This window comes from Scyliorhinus canicula, chromosome 15, assembly GCF_902713615.1.
Source record: "Scyliorhinus canicula chromosome 15, sScyCan1.1, whole genome shotgun sequence".
Classification (NCBI taxonomy): Eukaryota; Metazoa; Chordata; class Chondrichthyes; order Carcharhiniformes; family Scyliorhinidae; genus Scyliorhinus; species Scyliorhinus canicula.
Genome location: NC_052160.1, coordinates 44,263,915 through 44,287,578, shown reverse-complemented (window position 1 = coordinate 44,287,578; position 23,664 = coordinate 44,263,915). Strand labels below are relative to the sequence as shown.

At 46.2% G+C, this 23,664-nt stretch overlaps 1 protein-coding gene across 2 annotated transcripts in view; it reads left to right on the top strand.

Moving 5' to 3' along the window:
- The window catches only part of LOC119978732 (sodium/myo-inositol cotransporter 2-like), a 265,078-nt gene that overhangs the window by 144,747 nt on the left and 96,667 nt on the right, over positions 1-23,664 (top strand). For both annotated transcript variants that reach the window (XM_038820565.1, XM_038820564.1), the window contains 3 exons: positions 7,260-7,465; positions 13,186-13,321; positions 16,450-16,557. In XM_038820565.1, coding sequence (XP_038676493.1) covers positions 7,260-7,465; positions 13,186-13,321; positions 16,450-16,557 — 450 coding nt within the window. The remainder of the gene's footprint in view (positions 1-7,259; positions 7,466-13,185; positions 13,322-16,449; positions 16,558-23,664) is intronic.

Here is a 23,664-nt window from a genome sequence, read left to right as displayed (position 1 = left end):
TAATAAATATTATTATTATCTGTGTTAGTGGAGGGTGCGAGTGACGCCTCTTCTATGGTGATGTCTGAGAATTCCTCCTCTGAGCTGCTCAGGCCAGTGCAATCCAGAGGGCATGCGGATGGACCAGGCTGTTTGTCTGATTGCCCTGCAAGGGAAGGGAGATGGCATTAGTCCATCATGGAGAATGTGAGACATGATGTGAGAGGTTTGAGGAATGGCTGTATGTTTAGGATTCTCACTTTCACTTGCTGGCCAGCTCAAGGGCTGCTTCCTTACATGCAGTGAGGGTGCACATCATTTCGGGTGGTTGTAACCTCACACCTGTTGTGCTCGATTTTGTCCTGCGGAGAGACAGATGCAAAGATTGTAGGCAGGGGTCCTGCCAGTGTCTTGCGTGGGACTGGAGTGGGAGCAGGGATGTGAGGAACAGAGTAGAGACTATGGGGGCACCTCTGGCAATTGGAGGGGGTGGGAAGAAGGCAGGTGGGCATCCTGCAAAGTGGCTGGGTGACAGGTCACCTTGGTGGCACGAGGGATTGGTCAAGTGGTGCAGAGAGAGACGGGAGGTGGCAGATTTCCCTTGAGCGCACGTTTTTTTCCGGCACTGCTGCACCGTGCTCTTCTGGAGGGAGCTAGCATAGTTTTCCAGGCAGGGTTGGTCACCTTGCTGGAGGGACGCCTTCAGGAATGCGAGCACAGGAGGTCCCACTTCTGGACTTCAGCCAGTAGTCTGGTCAGGCCTCCTTCAGTGAATTATGGAGCTGGCTTCCTGGCTGCCATCACCTCAGTTGGATCTGGAACAAGTGCTATAGAGTGCTGCGGAGGCATTTGAATGGAGCTCGACAATGATTGCAATGATTACGTTTTCCCAGGGTGAGCGAATCAGCGGGAGGCCACCATAGGCAGGAAGGGAATTCCACAGACAGGAAGGGAATGGCTGACCAGCAGGCCGAGCAAGAGGGCGAGGAACGCAGTGCAGGATTCTTAAGTTGCCATTCTCCTGCAAAACAGATCTCCCGCTTTGGATACTGTTGAGGGAAGGGCAGCAGCAACCAAATTCGCTGCACCATGTTTGGTTCTGCCGCAGAGGGGAGGGGTGAAAAGTGTGAGAATGCAATAGTTACGGGGGATTCAAATGTAAGGGGCATAGATAGGTGTTTCTGTGGTCACAAAATATATTGCAGGATGTATGTTGCCTCCCTGGTGCTGGGGTCAAGGATGTCTCTGAGTGGTTTCAGGACATCTGGAGGGGGAGGGTAAACAGCCAATGCTCATGGTACACATTGGCATAAACGACGTAGGTAAAAAAAGGGATGAGTTCCTAAAAGCAGAATATAGGGAGTTGGGAAAAAAGCTGAGAAGTTGGACATCAAAGGTAGTGATCTCAGGATTACTGCCAATGCCAATAGCAGGGTATATCAGATGAATGTGGCTGAAGAGATTGTGTGAGGTGGAGGGTTTCAGATTCCTGGGACATTGGGAACGGTTCTGGACGAGGTGGGACCAGTACAAAGTGGACGGGTTACACCTGGGCAGGTGATGTCCTAGGGGGAATATTTGCTGAAGTGATTCTAGAGGGTTTAAATTAAATTGGCAGGGGGATGGGAACTTATGCAAGGAGTAATAGGAGGGGGAATCAAGGACGACAAAAAAAAGGCAGAAAGGGGAATAAGAAAAGTGAAAGGCAGAGAAACCAAGGGCCAGATTCAAACAGGGCCACAGTGAAAAACAGTGGGAACGGGACAAGTAATGTTAAAAAGATAAGCCTTAAGGCTTTGTGTTTTAACATGCGGAGCATAAAGTGGATGGATTAATCGCACAAATAGATGTAAACGGGTATGATATAGTCACGATTCGGAGACATGGCTACAAGGTGACCAGGGATGGGAATTGAACATTCAGGGGTATTCGGTATTTAGGAAGGACAGTCAAAAAGGAAAAAGTGGTGGAGTTGCATTGCTGCTTAAAGAGGCAATTAATGCAGTAGATATTAGCTCTGACAATGTGGACCTGTATGGGTAAAGCTGAGAAACACCAAGGAGCAAAAAATCTTTGTCGGGTTTGTATATAGATCCCCAAATTGTAGTGGTGATGTTGGGAGTGGCATTAAACTTAAATTAGAAATGAATCCGATAAAGAAACATGTGTAATTATGGGTGACTTTAATCTGCATTGGGCAAATCAAATTAATCACAATACTATTGAGGAGGAATTCCTGGTGTGTACACGGGATGGTTTTCTGGCTCAATAAGTTGAGGAACCAACTAGAAAACAGGCCATCCTAGACTGGGTATTGTGTAATGAGAGAGGAAACATTGGTAATCTAGTTGTGTGAGACCCCTTGGGGATGAGCAACCATATATGATAGAATTTTCATCAACGTGATTCTGCGATTAAGGCCCTGAATCTAAATAAAGGAAACTAAGATGATATGAGGCACAAGTTAGTTGTGATGTATTGGGAGCATTACTTAAAGGGATGATAGTGGATAGGCAATGGCAAACATTCAAGGAACACCTGAATGAACTGCAATAATTGTTTATTCCTGTCTGGCACAAAATTAAAATGGGAAAGCTGGCAAACCATGGCTTACAAGGGAAATTAGAGATAGTATTAGATCCAAGGAAGAAGCATATAAACTGGTCAAGAAAAACAACAGATCTGAAGATTGGGAGGAGTTTAGAATTCAGCAATGGAGAACCAAGGGATTGATTAAGAAAGGGAAAATAGAGTAGGAGAGTAAGCTTGCGGGGAACATAAAAACTGACTGTAAAATCTTCTCTAGGTATGTGAAGAAAAAGAAGACAAATGTAGGTCCCTTACAGACAGAAACAGGGGAATTTAAAATGGGGAACAAAGAAATGGCTGACCAACTAAATATATACTTTGGGTTCTGTCTTCACAAAGGAGGACACAAATAACATACCAGAAATATTGGGAAACACAGAGTTTAGTGAGAGGGAGGAACTGAAGAAGATCAGCATGAGTAGAGAAATGGTATTGGGAAAATTGATGGGATTAAGGCCAATCAATCCCCAGGGCCAGATAATTTACATCCCAGTGTACTTAAGGAATTGGCTCTAGAAATAGTGGATGTACTGGTGGGCATTTTCCAAGATTCTATTAACTTTAGAACAGTTCCTACAGTTTGAAGGGTAGCTAATGTAAACCCACTATTTAAAAATGGAGGTAGAGAGAAAATGGGGAATTACAGATCAGTAAGCCTGACGTTGGTAGTGTGGAAAATTCTAGAATCCATTATTAGGGATTTTATAGCAGAGCACTTAAAAAACAGTGGCAGGATCAGACAGAGTCAGCATGGCTTTATGAAAGGGAATTCACATTTGACAAATCTACTGGAATTCTTTGAGTATGTAACAAGTAGAGTTGAGGAAGAGGAGCCGACGGATATGGCTTATTTGTACTTTCAGAGGCTTTTGACAAAATCTTACATAAGAGATCGGCATGTACAATTAAAGCCCATGGGATTAGGGGTGGTGTATTGAGATGGATAGAAAACTGGTTGGCAGACAGGAAACAATGAATAGGAATAAATGGGTCTTTTTCCAAATGGCAGGTAGTGACTAGTGGGGTACCAGGGAACGGTGCCCCAGCATTCACAATATATATTAATGATTTGCATGAGGGAATGAAATGTAATATCTCCAAATTTGCAGTTGCCAAAATGCTGGGTGGGAGGATGCAGAGATCCTTCATTGTGATTTGTTCAAGTTGAGTAAGTGAGCAAATGAATGGCAGATGCAATATAATTTGGATAAATGTGAGGTTATCTGCTTTGGTAGCAAAAACAGGAAGACAGATTATTATCTGAATGGCCATAAATTAGGAGAAGGGAATGTGAAACAAGTTCTGGGTGTCCTCATACTCAAGTGGTTGAAGGTAAGCATACAGGTGCAGCAGGTGACAAAGAAGGAAAATGGTATGTTGGCCTTCATAGCGAGAGGATTTGAATACAGGAGCAGGGTTGTCCTGCTGCAATTATACGGGGCCTTGGTGAGGCCACACCTGGAAAATTGTGTGTAGTTCTGGCCTCGTTACCTGGGGAAGGATGCTCTACAGAGGGAGTGCAGTGAAGGTTTACCACACTGATTCCTGGGAAGGCAGGACTGATCTAAGAGGAGAGATTGAGTCAGTTAGGATTGTATTTGCTGGAATTCTGAAGAATGAGGGAAGATCTCATATCATAGAAAATTCTAACAGGATTAGACATGATAGATGCAAGAAGGATGTTCCTGATGGTGGGGGTGTCCAGAACCAGGCTCACTGTCTGAGGATATGGGGTAGACCATCTAGGACTGAGATGAGGGGAAATCTCTTCCCCAAAAGAGTGGTTGGCCTGTGGAATTTACTTCCACAGAAAGCACTTGAGGCCAAAACACTGTGGGCACGATCTAACCATATTGCAGGGGTTCCTGTGTGCGTGTTTAGCCAGGTGTTTCCTGAAGCTCGCAATGCCGAGAAACACCATGCCATCTAAGGGAACCTTTGTTGCAATCCAGAATCTCCGAGGGGAACGCACCGGCAAGAAAGCACTTAGTCCCGTTTCTTGTACTGTGGAGCTCCGCTTGCTGGAACTCCTCAGTGCAGGAGGAGATTGAGATGCCATTTTAAAATCTCAACCCCTGAACCCCTGACATGACCCACGGACCCCCCAAGGCCCCAACTCACCTATGAGGGGTGGGTTCTCAGGATCCCCTGCACCCACGTGGGCAGGGTACTCCCAGCCCAATCCTTGGTGTGGGAAAAATGCCAGCCTCGCACCACCAGCCTGGTACCCTGCCAATGCCATTGGACACCATGGTAGTGCAAGGCTGGCAGTGCCAAGGTGGCACCTGTAGTGCCAGGGTACCACCTTGCCTAGAGGGCAACCACCTGGGGATCTCCAATCCCCTGAGAGACCACCCCCCGCAAGTCTGTCTGGCCCCTGTGTGTGGGAACTAGCACTGAACGGCACTCACCTGATGTTTCCGAGGTCAAGGGGCTAGATGCCAGGGCCTCAGTAGATCAGGAGAGCTATCTCATTCTAATATGCAGATTTGCCAAATACTGATCCCGCCCACAATTGGCGGAATTCAGATCACAACATGAGTACCCGTTAGATTTTGCGAGATGTCGCAAGCTGGGTAGATCCCGGATGAGGGGTCTCCCGGCATCTACCGGCCACATTGCATCCCCAATAGGGCGCAACATGGCAGGTAGATCGCATCCTGTATGATTTCATGAAGCAGTTAGATATAGTACTTCAGGTGACGGGAATCAATGGAAATGGGAGAAAGGCGGGATTAGGATATTGAGTTGGATAATCAGACATGATCATAATGAATGGTGGAGCAGGATCGAAAGGCCATATAGCCTCCTGCTCCTATTTTCTTTGTTTGTATAAGAGCATGGTGTAGTTCACGTGAATAAAAGGGAGAGGAGGTGGTGGCATAGTGATATTGTCACTGGACTATGGAGGGGAGGTGGTGGCATCGTGGTATTGTCACTGGACTATGGAGGGGAGGTGGTGGCATAGTGGTACTGTCACTGGACTAGTAATGCTCTGGGAACCCAGGTTTAAATCCTGCCACTGCAGATGATGAAATTTGAATTCAATGAAAATCTGGAATTAAAAGTCTAATGATGATCATGAAACCATTGTTCACAAATGTCCTTTTCAGATCCACAGTACCCTATAGGGCAATTAGGCGAGGGCAATAAATGCTAGCCCAGCCTGCGACGCCCATGTCCTGTGAACGAATAAAAGAAAAAAAACTTTTGTCTGAGAGGGTCAAAATTCCATGAAAATTCCTGCCGATGGGACCTGTGGGGTTTGCAACATTTTTCTCACCGGAACTGACACTTTTGCTATTTTTTGGCCATTAAGATTTACCACCATCCCCGTTTGTGTAATATAAAACTTTTGCTGTCCAGTTCTAATTATCCCACATTTCTTTCTCTTTGAAATTCGAATCCATGTTTCACATTTCTCTTTCTTTTTCCTTCCTTTCTATTTCAAGTTCTGTGCCTTTGGTTGCAGGGAAGATGGGTGGTGAGGGTTGATGGGGGTGGCTTGTTTGATTGGAGGGGTCATAGTAATGGGTGGGGTGAGGAGACTTGGGATGGCATGGTGGTGATTGCGGGATTAAGGGGGCATGGGCGATCTGACGGTCATGGGTTTACATAGGTGTGGGATGACATTTAGAGGGCCATTGGAAACTGTGTTGAAGAATGGCCCGCCTCTTCATCCAGACTCACCACTCGATCTATTTCAACTGCAAAATGCACTGCAAGTCCAACCCCTGTGCGAAAAGTCAAAATTCCTGGGCAAAGTCACACTTGAATCATGTACGCATTTCAGAATGCGCAAAAGTCAAATTTTCCTGAGTCTACTCAAAATCCTGGTCCTACGTGCTTAAAATACTATAGCCAAGTTCCATACACATGAGTATGGCCTCAACCAGGACCTTGGATTCATGTCACATTACATTCACCCCCCCACCATCTGGTCTGGGCTTACAAAATCCTACCAACTGTCCTGGCTTGAGACAATTCACACCTCTTTAACCTGTGATTATCCCTCTCTCCAGGGGCTCCGTCTGTACCTGAAAACTTAATTACCTGCAAAGACTTGCATTCAAAGTATCGTCTTGCATCTGTGACTTTGTCTAAAAAATGTTTCTGGAACTTACCTCTTCATTCACCTGAGGAAGGAGCAGTGCTCCGAAAGCTGGTGATTCAAAACAAACCTGTTGGACTTTAACCTGGTGTTGTATGACTTCTTGCTTAAAATAGAAAGCAGTACATCAGCAGTACTGATACAGACTTTTCTCACCTTGTTGATCACCACCAAGGTTTTCCCACCATAGTTTGGAAACAGACATCAGGAATTCAAACCCAAAATTCCCCACACAGCCTTCTCTCACGTCAGAACAACTTCAATGGGAGAACAAGTTGCCTGCTCATCTTGTTGACTTGAGAAATAGAGCAGGGCTAACTGGAAATGAAGGTTTAACTGTGGAATAGTAAGAAAGAAAACATTTTATAAAAGCACAATTTACATACAAAACTTCCCAGTGAAAATTATGTATTGGAAATTATTTCATAGAAATAACAATTTTTAAAACTCTGTTGAACACCCCGTAACAGACTGATTATGTACAGTATATATGACTAGTGTGCCGCAATGTCAGTATTCATTGAATTGCATGAAAGTATAACAAATTTTTTGTTCAGTAAACTAAATCTATGTTTTATAGCTTTTATTCGTGTCGATGGTTACTCAGGCCTCAAGAAGAAGTACTTTATGACCATCCCCACTGTCCATATTCCTAACTCTACCTGTGGCTTTCCAAGAGAGGATGCCTTTCATATTTTTCAGGATCCTATTAATTCTGACTATCCTTGGCCAGGTGTAATATTTGGAATAACTGTACTTTCCACTTGGTATTGGTGCACAGATCAGGTAACACACATATATATGTATGCTTAACATAAAGTTCAAACACTAACAGTGTTACTGCTTTTTGATCAGCTGGGTATCTGACACAGAGAAGCCCATCAACATGGTAAAGAGACTCTAAACGGTTGAATGGGCCGGTGAAGCGGTCGAAGGTACTGGCTCACCTGAAGGGGCTAAAGGCAGATGTGGCAATGCTTCAGGAGACCCACCTGAAGGTGGCGGACCAGGTCCGCCTGAGGAAGGGATGGGTGGGGCAGGTTTTCCACTCTGGGTTGGATGTGAAGAACCGGGGAGTGGCGATTCTGGTGGGGAAAAATGTGTTGTTTGAGGCATCGGAGGTGGTGGCGGATAAGGGGGGTAGGTATGTTATGGTTAGGGGCAGGCTACAAGGAGAGAAGGTGGTACTGGCTAGTGTGTATGCCCCAAATTGGGACGATGCGGGCTTTATGAGGCGTATGTTGGGACGGGTCCCGGATCTGGAGGCGGGAGGTCTGATCATGGGGGGGGACTTTAATACGGTGTTGGATCCTTCACTGGATCGGTCCAGCTCTAGGACGGGTAGGAGGCCGGCGGCGGCCAAGGTACTGAGAGGGTTTATGGATCAGATGTGTGGGGTGGATCCATGGAGGTTTGTGAGGCCGAGGGCACGCGAGTACTCTTTCTTCTCCCACGTACATAGGGTCTACTCTCGGATAGATTTCTTCGTGGTGAGTAGGGGACTGATTCCGAGAGTGGAGGAGGCCGAGTATTCGGCCATTGCAATCTCCGACCACGCTCCGCATTGGATAGAGTTGGAGATGGGGGAGGTGCGGGACCAACGTCCGTTGTGGCGGTTGGATGTGGGGTTGTTGGTGGAGGAGGAGGTGTGTAGGAGGGTCCGGGCAAGTATTGAGGGGTACCTCGAGGTGAATGATACGGGGGAGGTTCAGGTGGGGATGGTCTGGGAAGCCCTGAAGGCAGTGATTCGTGGGGAGCTGATATCCATCCGGGCACACAGGGAGAGGAGGGAGAGGAGTGAGAGGGATAGACTGGTGGGAAAGATGCTGGAGGTGGACAGGAGGTATGCAGAGGCACCAGAGGAGGGACTGTTGGGGGAGAGGCGCAGCCTGCAGGCTGAATTTGATTTTCTGACCACTAGAAAGGCGGAGGCACAGTGGAGGAAGGCACAAGGGGCAGTGTACGAACATGGTGAAAAGGCGAGTAGGATGCTGGCTCATCAGCTCCGCAAGCGGGATGCGGCTAAGGAAATTGCTGGAGTGAGAGACAAGAGTAGGAATGTGGTGTGGAAGGGGGTAGAGGTGAATGAGGTCTTCAAGGACTTTTACGGGGAATTGTACCAGTCGGAGCCAACGGGGGAGAGGAGGGGAATGGAGAAGTTCCTTGACGGGCTTTCTTTCCCGAAGGTGCAGGAGGAGAAGGTGGAGGGGTTGGGTGCGCCGATTGAGCTGGAGGAGCTAGTTAAGGGGATCTGGCAGATGCAGTCAGGGAAGGCACCGGGGCCGGATGGGTTCCCGGTGGAATTTTATAAAAAGTTTGTGGACCTTGTGGGCCCCTTGCTGGTGCGGACACTCAATGAAGCGTGGGAAGGCGGGACTTTGCCCCCGACAATGTCACGGGCGCTGATCTCATTAATTTTAAAGAGGGACAAGGACCCCCAGCAGTGTGGTTCATACAGGCCCATATCTCTCCTCAACGTGGATGCTAAGGTCCTGGCAAAAATCCTGGCCACCAGGATAGAGGACTATGTGCCAGGGGTTGTGCACGAGGACCAGACAGGTTTCGTGAAGGGAAGGCAGCTGAACACGAATGTGCGGAGATTGTTGAATGTCATCATGATGCCGGCGATTGAGGGGGAGGCAGAGATAGTGGTGGCACTGGATGCGGAGAAGGCCTTCGATAGAGTGGAGTGGGGGTACCTATGGGAGGTGTTGGGGAGGCTTGGATTTGGTGAAGGGTTCATTAGATGGGTAAGGCTGCTATATGAGGCCCCAGTGGCGTGCGTGGCCATGAATAGGAGGAGGTCGGAGTACTTCCGGCTTTACCGAGGGACCAGGCAGGGTTGCCCCTTGTCCCCCTTGTTGTTTGCACTGGCAATCGAGCCGCTGGCGATGGCGTTGAGGGATTCAGAGAGGTGGAGAGGCTTGGTGCGAGGTGGAGAGGAACATAGGGTGTCGTTGTATGCCGATGAACTGTTACTGTATGTGACGGACCCGGTGGAAGGGATGCCAGGAGTGATGGAGTTGCTAGCTGAGTTTGGGACCTTTTCAGGTTATAAATTAAATTTAGGCAAGAGCGAGGTGTTTGTGGTGCACCCTGGAGACCAGGAGGAAGGAATTGGTAGGCTCCCGCTTAGGCGGGCAGGGGAGAGCTTTAGGTAACTGGGGGTGCAGGTGGCCAGGGGCTGGGGGACTCTTCACAAGCATAACTTCACCAGACATGTAGATCAGATGGAAGAGGAGTTCAAGAGGTGGGACATGCTGCCATTATCGTTGGCGGGGAGGGTACAGTCCGTCAAAATGACGGTGCTTCCGAGGTTCTTGTTCCTCTTTCAGTGCCTGCCCATCTTTATCCCCAGGGCCTTCTTTAGGAGAGTGACTAGCTGTATTTTGAGCTTTGTGTGGGCACATGGGACTCAGAGAGTGAAGAGGGTGTTCCTGGAGCGAGGGAGGGATAGAGGCGGGCTGGCGCTGCCCAACCTTCTGGGGTACTATTGGGCAGCCAATGTGTCAATGGTGCGTAAATGGGTGATGGAGGGGGGAGGGGCGGCGTGGAAAAGAATGGAGATGGCGTCATGTAGAAGTACGAGCCTGGGTGCCATGGCAACGGCACCGTTGCCGCTCTCCCCTAAGAGGTTTACCACGAGCCCGGTGGTGGCGGCGACCCTAAGAATCTGGGGACAGTGGAGACGGCATCGGGGGGAAACAGGGGGCTCAATAGAGGCTCCACTGGGTGGCAACCATCGGTTCATCCCGGGGAACAAGGATGGGGGATTTAGGGGGTGGCAAAGGGCGGGCATCAGCAAATTGAGGGACCTGTTTATTGGCGGGAGGTTTGCGGGCGTGGGGGAACTGGAAGATAAATTTGGCCTTCCCCAAGGGAACATGTTCATATACTTGCAGGTAAAGGCGTTTGCTAGGCGACAGGTAGAGGGATTCCCTCTGCTGCCGTCGCGGGGGACGATGGACAGAGTGCTTTCGGGGGTGTGGGTCGGAGAGGGGAAGGTGTCTGACATCTATAAGGTAATACAGGAGGTGGAGGAGTCGTCAGTGGAGGAGCTGAAGGCTAAATGGGAGGAGGAATTTGGGGAGCAGATAGAGGACGGGACTTGGGCGGATGCCTTGGAGAGAGTCAACTCTTCCTCTTCCTGTGTGAGGCTTAGTCTCATCCAATTTAAGGTGCTGCACCGGGCCCACATGTCCGGGACTAGGATGAATAGGTTCTTTGGGGGTGAGGACAGGTGCACCAGATGTTCGGGGAGTCTAGCGAACCACGCCCATATGTTCTGGGCATGCCCAGCACTGGAAGTATTCTGGAAGGGGGTGGCGGGGACGGTGTCGAGGGTGGTTGGATCCAGGGTCAAACCAGGGTGGGGACTCGCGATTTTTGGAGTTGCGGTAGAGCCGGGAGTGCAGGAAGCGAAAGAGGCCGGTATCCTGGCCTTTGCGTCCCTAGTAGCCCGACGAAGGATTCTGCTACAGTGGAAGGATGCAAGGCCCCCAAGTGTGGAGACCTGGATCAGTGACATGGTGGGATTTATAAAACTGGAAAGGGTCAAATTTGCCCTGAGAGGATCAATACAAGGGTTCTATAAACGATGGCAGCCTTTTCTGGACTTCCTGGCTCAAAGATAGGTAACTTGGTCAATAGCAGCAGCAACCGGGGGGGGGGGGGGGGGGGGGGGGTGGTGTTCCTTATTGTAGTGTCTATTCTGTAACTTTATATTGTGTTAATTTGCGTTGTTGTTAAAATGCTGTGTTGTTCATGGAGGTGGGGCGAATGTTTATGATTGTTAATATTATTGTTATTTTTGGTATTTTACTATGATGCGTTATTGTTGTATAAATTCAAAATTTTTCAATAAAAATTATTTTTTAAAAATGAGACTCTAAACCAAACTACCAAGGATTTCACACAAGTAGCAATTCTGCCTATCTGAAATTATACATGCTCGCTTCCTTGAGATACACACAATTGCAGAGAACGTAGGCTGAGAACCAATGCTCCCATTATGCTTACCAGCACAGGGCACTGAGTATTTTTCCAGAACCTGTCTAGTTAGGCCCCTTCTACTCGTGAGTTTAAATGGAATGCCAAACCAACTTGAATGCCAGTGACTGCAAAGATGTCAAGATTATTTACTTTTCAGGGCAATGATCCATCAAAATATTCGTGGCTACAAAATCTATTGAGCATTGCTTTTTTTGCCTATGGTCAGTTCACAATTTAAAAAGTTGTGACTTATGTTGGAAATGTCTCCCGGCATTCTGACAAAGCTGTTAGCAGCATACTCATTTGAATATGCAGTGCATTCCAAATTGCTGCACAGCCATATCCATGCACACAGTAAAGGGAACATTGTTTCAGGTTTGCAAAGGGACACCCTTCATACATCATCAAAGTTGAACTAGGACTGAACTATACTCTGTAGGACCTAAGTGAAACTTTTAACCAATTTTAAGGCACTTGCATTGGGTGACATTAAATTACAAGTTGTGTGAAATAAAATTTCCGCATCACCTTGTGGAACATCAGCGTGAAGTATATGTAAGTAAAATACTACTTATGCAGGTGTCCAAAACGAGGATAATAAATATAGGATAGTCACTAATAGATCTAATTAGAATTCAGGTGAAACATCTTTACTTGGGGCTGGATTTTACGAGACCCTGTGCTCCCCAATTGGCTGACTAAAATGTCCAGCTGGGGAGCCCGCCCACCATGCTTGAGGAGCTTCTCAGCAATTTAATGCTGCAGTGCTTTAAGGTTAGATGCTGCTCAACCTCAGGAGAAAGTCCCATCTTAGAGAGCTGCTTGCCAATTGGATGGTCAAAAGCTGTATAATTCCAGTAGCACAAATGGGAGTATTGGACATTACTGCCAGTTCAAATGAAAAGATGTTGGACACAGAAATAAGTTTTGGATACCACTGGGGCCATGCGGCAGGCTCTGGTGATGGAAGTGCCTCCTCTTCACTGACAAGTCTGTGCAATTAAAGTTAAAATTCCCGTAGCATAGGTCTATCCGTACTACAGATAAAATAGTGGTGGGGACAGGATGAAGCTCTTAAGTGGCTATTAATTGGCCAGCTGACGGTTTCAATAGGTCTAAGGGCACACTCTATTACCCCTGTACAATTTCAGAAAGGTTGGAGGTAGGCAGCGGGCAGGCCACCCACTGGATTTTATGAAACACCCACACCTTCAAACCTGTTGGTGGGGGAATGTAAAATCCAGGGCTTAAGAATGCTGTTAAAATGTGGAACATGGGATAGCTGTGGCAATCAGCATGGATGTATTTCAGATAAATTACATGAGATGAATTGAAAGACATGTTAACAGACTGAGATGAAGTAAGGTTGAGGCTCCTGTGGAGAATAAACACCAACAAAGATATATTGGCCTGAGTAGATTGTTCCTATGATATATTTCTTAACATAAATGGTCTTGAATTTGAGGATTCATTAGCATCTAAATAATTTATGTATTGCTTTGAATTAATTTCAGGTCATTGTGCAGAGAACACTTTCTTCCAAATCAATTCTTCATGCCAAAGGTGGTATCATATTTGCAGCTTACTTGAAAATATTGCCTATTTTCATTATAGTGTTTCCAGGCATGATCAGCCGAGTGCTCTTTACCAGTAAGTAATCTTGTGTAACAATTATAAGTTGAAAATGAAAAAAAATGAAATGAAAATTGCTTGTCACAAGTAGGCTTCAAATAAAGTTATTGTGAAAAGCCACAGGTCGCCACATTCCGGCGCCTGTTCAGGGAGGCTGGTAAGGGAATTGAACCTACACTGTTTGGCGTGCTTGGTCTTCTTTAAAAGCCAGCTATTTAGCCCTGTGCTAAACCAACCCCTGCTGAAGATCAGGTCCTGATTTCAATGAAGGCAAGAAATAGGAAGTACTAGGAGTAGCACGGTGGCACAGTGGGTAGCATTGCTGCCTCACAGCACTAGGGACCTGTGTTTGATTCCGACCTTGGGTTACTGTGTGGAGTTTGTACATTCTCCTGGGCTGGATTCTCTGCAGCCCTGCGCCGAAATCGCAGCGGAGGCGGAGAATCCACTTTCACGTGGTAATCAGGCCTAGGTTCGGCGATTCTCTGGGATCCGAAAATCGGCGTGACCGTGGAGTACGCCGCGCCGCCGAGGGGCCATTGCCAGAGGCGCGGCCAGCAATCCTCCGCTCCCGACCGGCCGAGTTCTCGACGGCGTGGAACTAACCACCTGTTGCTGGTCAGGATGGTGGCATGGCGGCTGCGGACTCAGTCCACGGCTGCCCTAGTTGGGGCGGGGGTGATTGGAGACCGGGGGGCCCTTATAGGTGGCTGGGGATTAAACCTGTGCGGTTTTAGGCTCGGGCGCATGGCCGATTGGGGTGGAGGGTCTCTTTTTTTTCTATCTGGCTCCACGGTCCGAGTCCGCCATGGAGCTCGGCGCGGCCGTTGAAAGCCGCCGCCGTGTGCATGCGCAGACTCCGAACCGGAAATGCAGGGACCCGTATCTGCAGCAAAAACTGCGAGACTGATTCTGGGTCTCTGTTAGGGCTCCCCCTGCAGGGCTGAGAATTCGCTCAACGTTTAGGTAGAAATTTCTGGAGTAAAACTCCACTGTTTCTACGCTGGTGTGGGGACATAGTCTCATTTTGGGAGAATCCAGTACCCCATGTTTGCGTGGGTTTCTTCCTGGGTGCTGCGGTTTCCTCCACAGTCCAAACATGTACAGTTTATGTGGATTGGACGTTCTAAATTTCCCCTTAGTTTCCAAAAGTTAGCTCGGGTTACGGGGAAAGGATGGGGGAGTGGTCTTAGCACCCTAGGTAGGATGCTCTTTCAGAGGGTTGGTGCAGAATTGATGGGCTGAATGTCCCCTTTCTGCACTGTAAGGATTCTACTTTCTTTTATCGACCCTTCCGAAATCTGGGTTGGAAAGTTAGTTTCATTACTTTGATTTTTGCATCAGTCTGAGTTTTCTTCACAGATTTTTCCAATGTATTGTTCATCCTCAAAATTATGCAACCTCTAGCAAAGCTGTCTGCTAGCAGCAGTTTGCTAAATGCAAGAGAATTGTATCTTTCCTTGATATTGGGTCTTTGGCGGACACTAATGTTAAACCTCTGAAAAGTAATTTCACCCATTCCTTGGGGAGGCATGGTGATACAGTGGTTAGCACTGCTGTCTCGCAGCTCCAGGGACCTGGGTTCAATTCAGCCTCGGGCGACTATCTGTGTGGAGTTTGCACTTTCTCCCCGTGTCTGTGTGGATTTCCTCCGGGTGCTCCGGCTTCCTCCAACAGTCCAAAGATGTGCAGGTTAGGTGGATTGGCCATGCTAAATTGCCCCTTAGTTATGGGGCAATTTAAATGGCTAGGTGTGGTTACTGGGTCACGGGGGTAGGGTGGAGGTGTGGTCTTTCCAAGGGCCGGTGCAGACTCAATGGGCTTAATTACTTCCTTCTGCACTGCAAATTCTATGTAAATTCTATGTTGGCTAAATCATGCTCATCACTGGAGGCCTTCGTAATGATACCTGCTAAATTGAAATTTATGAGTAATATTCCTTCATCAAACAGCAAACATCAATGTAAAACTAAGATCTTAGACCACGTCCGGAGTACCATCTGCAGTTCTGGACACTAGACCTGAGAAAAAAATGTACTGATGTTGGAAGGACTGAAGCACAGGTTCACCAGAATGTTATGAGGGTTCCAAGGGTTAGATTTTGAGGAAAGATTACATGAACTGGGTTTATAATTTATCTAATGTCAAAGATTAAAGGATAATTTGCTTCAGATTTTTAGGAAATTTTTGAAGCAAATTAATGGGAGATGGATGAGGTTCAGTCTAGGTCAAGTGCACATTACCATAAAGTCAAAGAATGGCTATTCAGGAAAGAAGTTAGGAAAAACTTCTTGCAAAGTGTAACAGAAATGCAAATTTGTTGCAAATAACAGTGGATGCTAGTGCAAAAAATGATTTAAAATCAGAAACGGACAGATTTTCGTTAAGAGTATAAAAAAGGTACAGAGTTAAGGCAACTGGATGGAGTTATGATAGAGATCAAACTTCAGGGGATGTATGCCCTCCCCTGGTCCTATGTTCAGACTTAGCTGCAACGGCTTGTCCGAATTTGGCAGGTCCATTGTTGCAGCTAGGACATCGACCTTTAATTCCAATTTTACTTTCACTCACATACTTAAAGAGAATCCAGTGAAGTGTGTAGAATGTCTTTTTAAAAAATGACTTTGTAGGATTTATTTCATTTTCTTTTTTTTAAATTCAGTGTACCCAATTCATTTTTTCCAATCAAGGGGCAATTTAGCATGGCCAATCAACCTACCCTGCACATCTTTGGGTTGTGGGGGCGAAACCCACAGAAACCCAGGGAGAATGTGCAAACCCCACACTGACAGTGACCCAGGGCCAGGATCGAACCTGGGACCTCGGCACTGTGAGGCAGCAGTGCTAACCGCTGTGCCACCGTGCTGCCCTTTATTTCATTTTCAAAGCAGTTGTTTTCTACAAACTATGCTCACCCAATGATTCCTTCAGACATTTCAGCTAGTGCACATGGTATTGCATTAGAAGATCCTCTTTAGAAATAGAATTTGTAAAAATTAACTAATATCCCCATGTAGCCCTTCCATGTGGAAGTTGAACAATCATGTGGCATATTGAAAACAACTGTGTGTAGTGTTGTATGGGGTAGTGTTCAAGTCAGGTATTTAATCTTCAGAAACATATAAATCTTTTTACTTCTGTTTTAGATCTCGTGGCTTGTGCAGAACCTGCTACCTGTCGTAGAGTTTGTGGGAATCCACTTGGTTGCACAGATATCGCCTACCCATTGTTAGTAATGGAATTGCTACCTGGAGGTACTTTGTCAAATTAAAGAGGAAAAATAATAAAAATTAGGCAACATTTCAAACACTGCCAATTGATGCTGGAAGTTGCTAGGATACTGGACCAGACCTAGCCTTTGGATTGTGGGGGCAAAACCCACGAAAACACGGGGAGAATGTGCATACTCCACACAGACAGTGACCCAGAGCCGAGATCGAACCTGGGACCTTGGTTCCTTGAGGCAGTAGTTCTAACCACTGCGCCACCGTGCTGCCCCTAGACCCCAACTTTTGTTAGGATACTAGATGAGAAACTCCTAATTATTTTCAATTTGTAAAACTGTGAGGTAAGGATACTTCACCCCAGGAATGATGACTCTGACTAATGGGTATCTTTTATGTTAAAGCAAACTTTAATTTAAACACAGAATTAACCACATTAACATCAAAAATAACTTTACAATTAACAATTAAATAGTTCTTAAAGAAATAAAAACTTTAACCCACTATCCACACCTGCCTCTGTATTCCAATTAGGTAACCCAATAAGTTCAAATATCACTTATAAATAAAGTTAGCAATCAGGGTTACTTGCTTATCTGTGCAGATCTTTGAGAGAGAGAGACCCTTTCAGGAACAACCTGAAAATCTTTCTGTCTTGACAGACTCAAATCTATGGCAAACTGCTGTTCAACTTAAAATCTTCTAGCAGACTGTAAAACTACAGACAGACCTGGCTCCTCCATTAATTACATAATCTATAATCCACTAAATTGTCCCATGATGTGCTCAGCTAGGACTAAAATCAATCCCTCAAATTATCTACATCTCAAGGAATCGCCTGAGATTAAAACAATATTCCATTAGTCACCTATATATAAACATGTAAGTAGTTAGAAGCAATGGTTACCTCATTTTTACAACTTCCAAATCGCAGATTTAGTATACACACTGCCTGTATGTATTTTAAACCAGGATTTATAATGGGGCGGCATGGTAACACAGTGGTTAGCACTGTTGCTTCACAGCACCTGGGTCTGAGGTTCAATTCCCGACTTGGGTCACTGCTTGTGCGGAGTCTGCACGTTCTCCCCGTGTCTGCATGTGTTTCCTCCTGGTGATCCGGTTTCCTCTCACAAGTCCTGAAAGATGTGCTGTTAAGTAATTTGGACATTCTAAATCCGCCCTCAGTGTACCAGAACAGCCACCGGAGTGTGGCGACTAGGGGCTTTTCACATTAAATTCATTGCAGTGTTAATGTAATCTTACCTGTGATAAAGATTATTATTAATAACAGTACTGCAACAAATATAAAGTATCAATTTCTACATTCATCACAAAATGGGTTGGGCAGCAATCACCAGTTATGTTTCTGCCCCACCGTTGTCCTGTTCCTGAGTTAATTAGATATTCATGGTGTGCTCCCAGTACTACACAATTTTTCCTTGGGAGCACTTTGCTGTGAGGAAGGAAGCCAGATGTCAATGCAGCTGTCACCTGCTGCAGCAGCTTAAATGGGCAAAGCAAAATGTAGAGGTTTACCCTTCAACAGTTTCCAACTTGCTGATCCTAACCATCTCCTCGTCAACATGTGTGACCAATATTTCTGTGCCTCCATTGCCCATGTGGATGGTCTGGGGGCACTTGTTTCTTCCTTGAATGGCAGCCCAAACAGTCTCCATCCACCACCACCTTCTGCTTGGTTGCACTCATTCTCACATTAAACTATTTCTCCTTGAATTCCACTCACTTCCTCCAAATAAAAATGTTCCTTTATGTATCTACATAGGTCCCAGCTATTCCTGCCTCTTTTGATGCAGAAAACATTCCTTGTTCAGTCGTGCTCATGGCCCCTCCTTCACCTCTTTTTCTGGTACATTGATGACTATCATATAATTTCCAACTCTTGCCCTGAACTGAACAATTTAATTAACTTTGTTTCAATTTATACTCCGACTTCACATGGTCCAATCCAACTCGTCCCTCCCCTTCCCTGATTTTGCTTTCTCCACTTCCTGGGATGGGCTATTAACAAGTATTTACTACAAGGCCACTGACTCCCACAGCTTCCTTGGCTACAATTCCTCACACCTTGTTTCCTGGAAGGATTCCTTTCCATTCTCCCAGTTTCTCTGCCTCTGTTGCATTTGATGTGGAGATGCCGCCGTTGGACTGGGGCTGGCACAGTAAGAAGTCATACAACACCCGGTTAAAGTCCAACAGATTTGTTTCAAATCACTAGCTTTTGGAGCACTGCTTCTTCCTCAGGTGAATGGAGAGGTAGGTTCCAGAAACATTTATATAGACAAAGTCAAAGATGCAAGACGACACTTTGAATGCGAGCATTTGCAGGTAATTAATTTTGTGCAGATCCAGAGAGAGGGGTAAACGCAGGTTAAAGAGATGTGAATTGTCTAAAGCCAGGACAGTTGGTTGGATTTCGCAAGCACAGGCGAGATTGTGGGAGGGTGAATGAAATGCGACATGAATCCAAGGTCCCAGTTGAGGCCGCACTCATGTGTGCAGAACTTGGCTATAAGTTTCTGCTTAGCGATTCTGCGTTGTCGGGCGTCCTGAAGTCTGCCTTGGAGAACGATTACCCGAAGATAAGAGGCTGAATGCCCTTAGCTGCTGAAGTGTTCCCCGACTGGAAGGGAACATTTCCTGCCTGGCGATTGTTGCGCGATGTCCGTTCATCCGTTGTTGCAGCGTCTGCATGGTCTCGCCAATGTATCACGCTTTTGGACATCCTGTCCTGCAGCGTATGAAGTTGACAACATTGGCCGAGTCGCGCAAGTATGTACCGTGTACCTGGTGGGTGATGTTCTCACCATCATCGACATAGGTACCACCATTACACAAGAGGGAAAAACATACTTGACCTCATCCTTACCAACCTGCCTGCTGCAGATGCATCTGTCCATAATATCGGTAGAAGTGACCACCGCACAGTCCTGGTGGAGACAAAGTCCCATCTTCACATTGATTAAACTTTCATTGTGTTGTGTGGCACTACCACCATTCTTATTGGGACTGAACCTCAACTCCCGACCTCATTACAGCCTTGGTTCAAACATGGACAAAAGAGTTGAATGCCAAATGTGAGGTGAGAATAACTGCCCTTGACATCAAGGCAGCATTTGACTGAGTGTGGCATCAAGGAGCCCTAGCTAAATTGGAGTCAATGGGAATCGGGGGGAAAACTCTCCACTGGTTAGAGTCATACCTGGCACATAGGAAGATGGTTGTGGTGGTTGGAAGTTAATCATCTCCGCTCCAGGACATCACTGCAGGAGTTCCTCAGGGTAGTGTCTAGACCCAACCATCTTCAGCTGCTTCATCAATGACCTCCCTTCCATCATAAGGTCAGATGTTCGCAGATGACTGCACAATGTTCAGCACCATTTACGACTCCTCAGATAATGAAGCAAGCCATGTCCAAATGCAGCAAAACCTGGACAATATCCAGGCTTGTGCTGACAAGGTGGCAAGTTGCACTCCTGTATGATTCATCCGATGTATGTGGACTTTGTGTTGCCCTTTTATGTATTTTCATTTTATTTCTTTTCTTTTCATGTACTAAATGATCTGTTTGAGCTGCTCGCAGAAAAATACTTATCACTGTACCTCGGTACACGTGACCATAAACAAATTCAAATCAATGGCCATCTCCTACAAGCGAGGATCTAACCATCGTCCCATGGCATTTTATGGCATTGCCACCGCTGAAGCCCACACAGTCAACATCCTGGAGGTTACCATTGATCCAAAACTGAACTGGACTAGCCGTATTAATACTGCGATTACCAGGGCAAGTCAAAGGCTAGGAATCCTGCAGTATGTAATTCACTTCATGACCCCACAGAGCCTGTCCCCCATGTACAAGGCACAAGGGGCTGGTTTAGCTCACTGGGCTAAATTGCTGGCTTTTAAAGCAGACCAAGCAGGCCAGCAGCATGGTTCGATTCCCGTACCAGCCTCCCCGGACAGGTGCCGGAATGTGGCGACTAGGGGCTTTTCACAGTATCTTCATTGAAGCCTACTCGTGACAATAAGCGATTTTCATTTTCAATTTTAAATTTCAAGTCAGGAGTGTAGTGGAGTACTCTCCACTTGCCTGGATGTGTGCAGCTCTAACAACACTCAAGAAGCTTGACACCATCCAGGACATAGCAGCCCACTTGATTGCTCTGTCTTCCATAAGCATTCAAAGTCTCCACCACTGATGAACAGTGGCAGCTGTGTGTACTATCTCAAAATGCATTGTAGTAACTCATCACGGGGCAGCACGGTAGCATGGTGGTTAGCATAAATGCTTCACAGCTCCAGGGTCCCAGGTTCGATTCCCGGCTGGGTCACTGTCTGTGCGGAGTCTGCACGTCCTCCCCGTGTGTGTGTGGGTTTCCTCCGGGTGCTCCGGTTTCCTCCCACAGTCCAAAAATGTGCAGGGTTAGGTGGATTGGCCATGCTAAATTGCCCGTAGTGTCCTAAAAAGTAAGGTTAAGGGGTGGGGGGTTGTTGGGTTACGGGTATAGGGTGGATACGTGGGTTTGAGTAGGGTGATCATGGCTCGGCACAACATTGAGGGCCGAAGGGCCTGTTCTGTGCTGTACTGTTCTATGTTCTATGTTCTATCAAGGTTCCTTAGACAGCACCTTCCAAACCCATGACTACTACCATCTAGAAGGACAAGAGCAGCGGATACTTGGGAACCCTACCACCTAGAGGTTCCCCTCCAAGTTACTCACCACCCTGACTTGGAATTATATCGACATTCCTTCACTATCACCGGGGTAAAATGCTGGAAATCCCTCCCTAACAGCCCTGTGGGTGTACCTACACCCAGGGACTAGAACAGTTGAAGAAGGCAACTTATCACCACTTCTGAAGAGCAACTAGGGATGGGCAATAAATGTTGGCCTTAACAAGCTACGGCCACATCCCGTAAATTAATTAAAAAAATGAGGGCTTCCCCCATCTTGGTTTACAGGGCCCTTGGCTGGGTCTATCCTGTTTACCACACTCTTGCTCTCACTTATTTTCCTACCTTCCAAAACTATGAAAGGTTCCTGTGATGATATACATGTGCACATCAATGTATATCTATTAATGTATATTAAAATCAGTACAACCTCCGAACAGCAGGTGGTAATATAGATCTGCCATGTGACTTGGTAGTGAGTCATGCTAGAGGACAGCTGCATTAGAAGTAGCTCCAGGAGAATTCACTGAATACATTTATTAGTTACCGTTTGTATTATAGATAACTAGTGATCTTTCCACATGTTAATCTCGTTAATAAAATATCTTACTAGTCAAAGAAGTAGATTTTCTGTGTGCATGTGCATAACATCCATAACACAGAACATAACATGGTACCAAGTGTGTTGAACAATTAAAGATAACAATGGAGAAGATGGGACAAAGCAGACTGAAGAAAGGGAAAAGAAAATTCTTCCACCTACCTGGTAAACTACAGGCAACTGAAACTCAATGCAAAGAAAGACTGTGAAGTTAGAGATGGAAGGTTTGAAGGCACCCCACCAGCTTCAAGTCATCGGTAATGTAGCTGCGAATTAGCGTGTTTTTAAGCAGCAACTTGGACTCTATGTTGCAGCCCTTGAGCTGCAGGCACAAGCTGACGAGAGGCATATTGCGTAGTTTCTCACGGTAGCAGGTCCTTAAGCAATAGACATTTATGATATCTTCACGTTCGACAATGAAGCAGGAAGCAAGAGCTTCATGAAATGATAGAGTAATTTGATTGCTATTGCTCCCCAAAGAAAAATGAACCATTCAAGCGTTATCTATTTCGCACGCGCATTCAGACGGCAGGTGAATCATTCAGTAGTTTTCCAACCAAGTTGTGGTTGAAGGCGCAATCGTGTAATTTTTGTACTTTAAAATCATCGATGATCCATGATCAGATAGTGTTCGGGATATCAAATGACAAGATACGCGAGAGATTACTACGGGAAGATGAGCTTCAACAGGAAAACGCTGTTAATATTTGCTATACCTGCAAGCTAGCTGCACAGCAGATTAGCATGCTCAATCTGAAACATTTTGGAGCTAATGTGGCAGAAGACACCAGCACCACAAGCACTGTGACACAGTCAAAAAGAAATGTGGTCAGTGCGGGCAATCATTTTTATCGGCCGACCGGATCTTCCATTTTGTGCCAGCAATGCTGCAATTGACATTTGCCACGGCGATGTACCGCAATTGGGAAGGTCTGTTGTAAGTGTGGAAGAATAAATCACATTGCTAGGCAATGTCTCTCGTGTCCAACAGTTGTCCAAACAGGACCAGTTAACCTAATTAATGAGATATGCATCGATGACCTGGCTACTGTGGACATGAGTTCGACTGAGGACATGAGTAGTTCGAACAGCCAAAATGACAAAATTTTCCTTACCATTTTCAGCCATAGTGATGCAAATACCATAGAAGATAGATGGACGATTCTGTTGATGGTTAATGGCACGTTAATCAAATGCAAGCTTGACACGGGAGCGAGAGCCAACCTTATCATTTTGTCAGCGTTAAAAGTGGTAAAGACTAAACAGAAAATGGATCATTGGTCAGTATTACTGAAGGACTATAATGGTCATCAGATCACAACGTTAGGAGCATGTGAGCTTGCAGTAACTGTTAAAGACAGAATTTTCCTTAGTGGACACAGAGCGCAAATTGCTCATAGGCGTGGAAGCATATGAAGCGCTTGGGCTCGGTAAACAGGTTTACACTGCAGAAAGCATGGCACCCCGCCAGCATGCATCCGTAGAATCTAACATAAAGAACTTTCCGGAGATATTTCACGGCTTTGAGACTCTGCCGTTCACGTACCACATCCAGTTAAAGGAGAATGCGAAGCCAGTTGTACACACACTGAGACGTGTACCTGCTCCACTAAAGGACAAACTGAAGGCTGAATTGGACAGAATGACATCTCTAGGAGTTAACTGACGCATAGAGGAACCTATTGACTGAGTTAACTCTATGATGTGCATAAAGAAGCAGAATAATGATCTACGGATTTGCATGGACCCCAAAGACCTGAACCTTAACATCAAGAGAGAGCACTACCCGATTCCGAAAAAGGAAGAAATAACATGCGAGATAGCTGGAGCGACATGT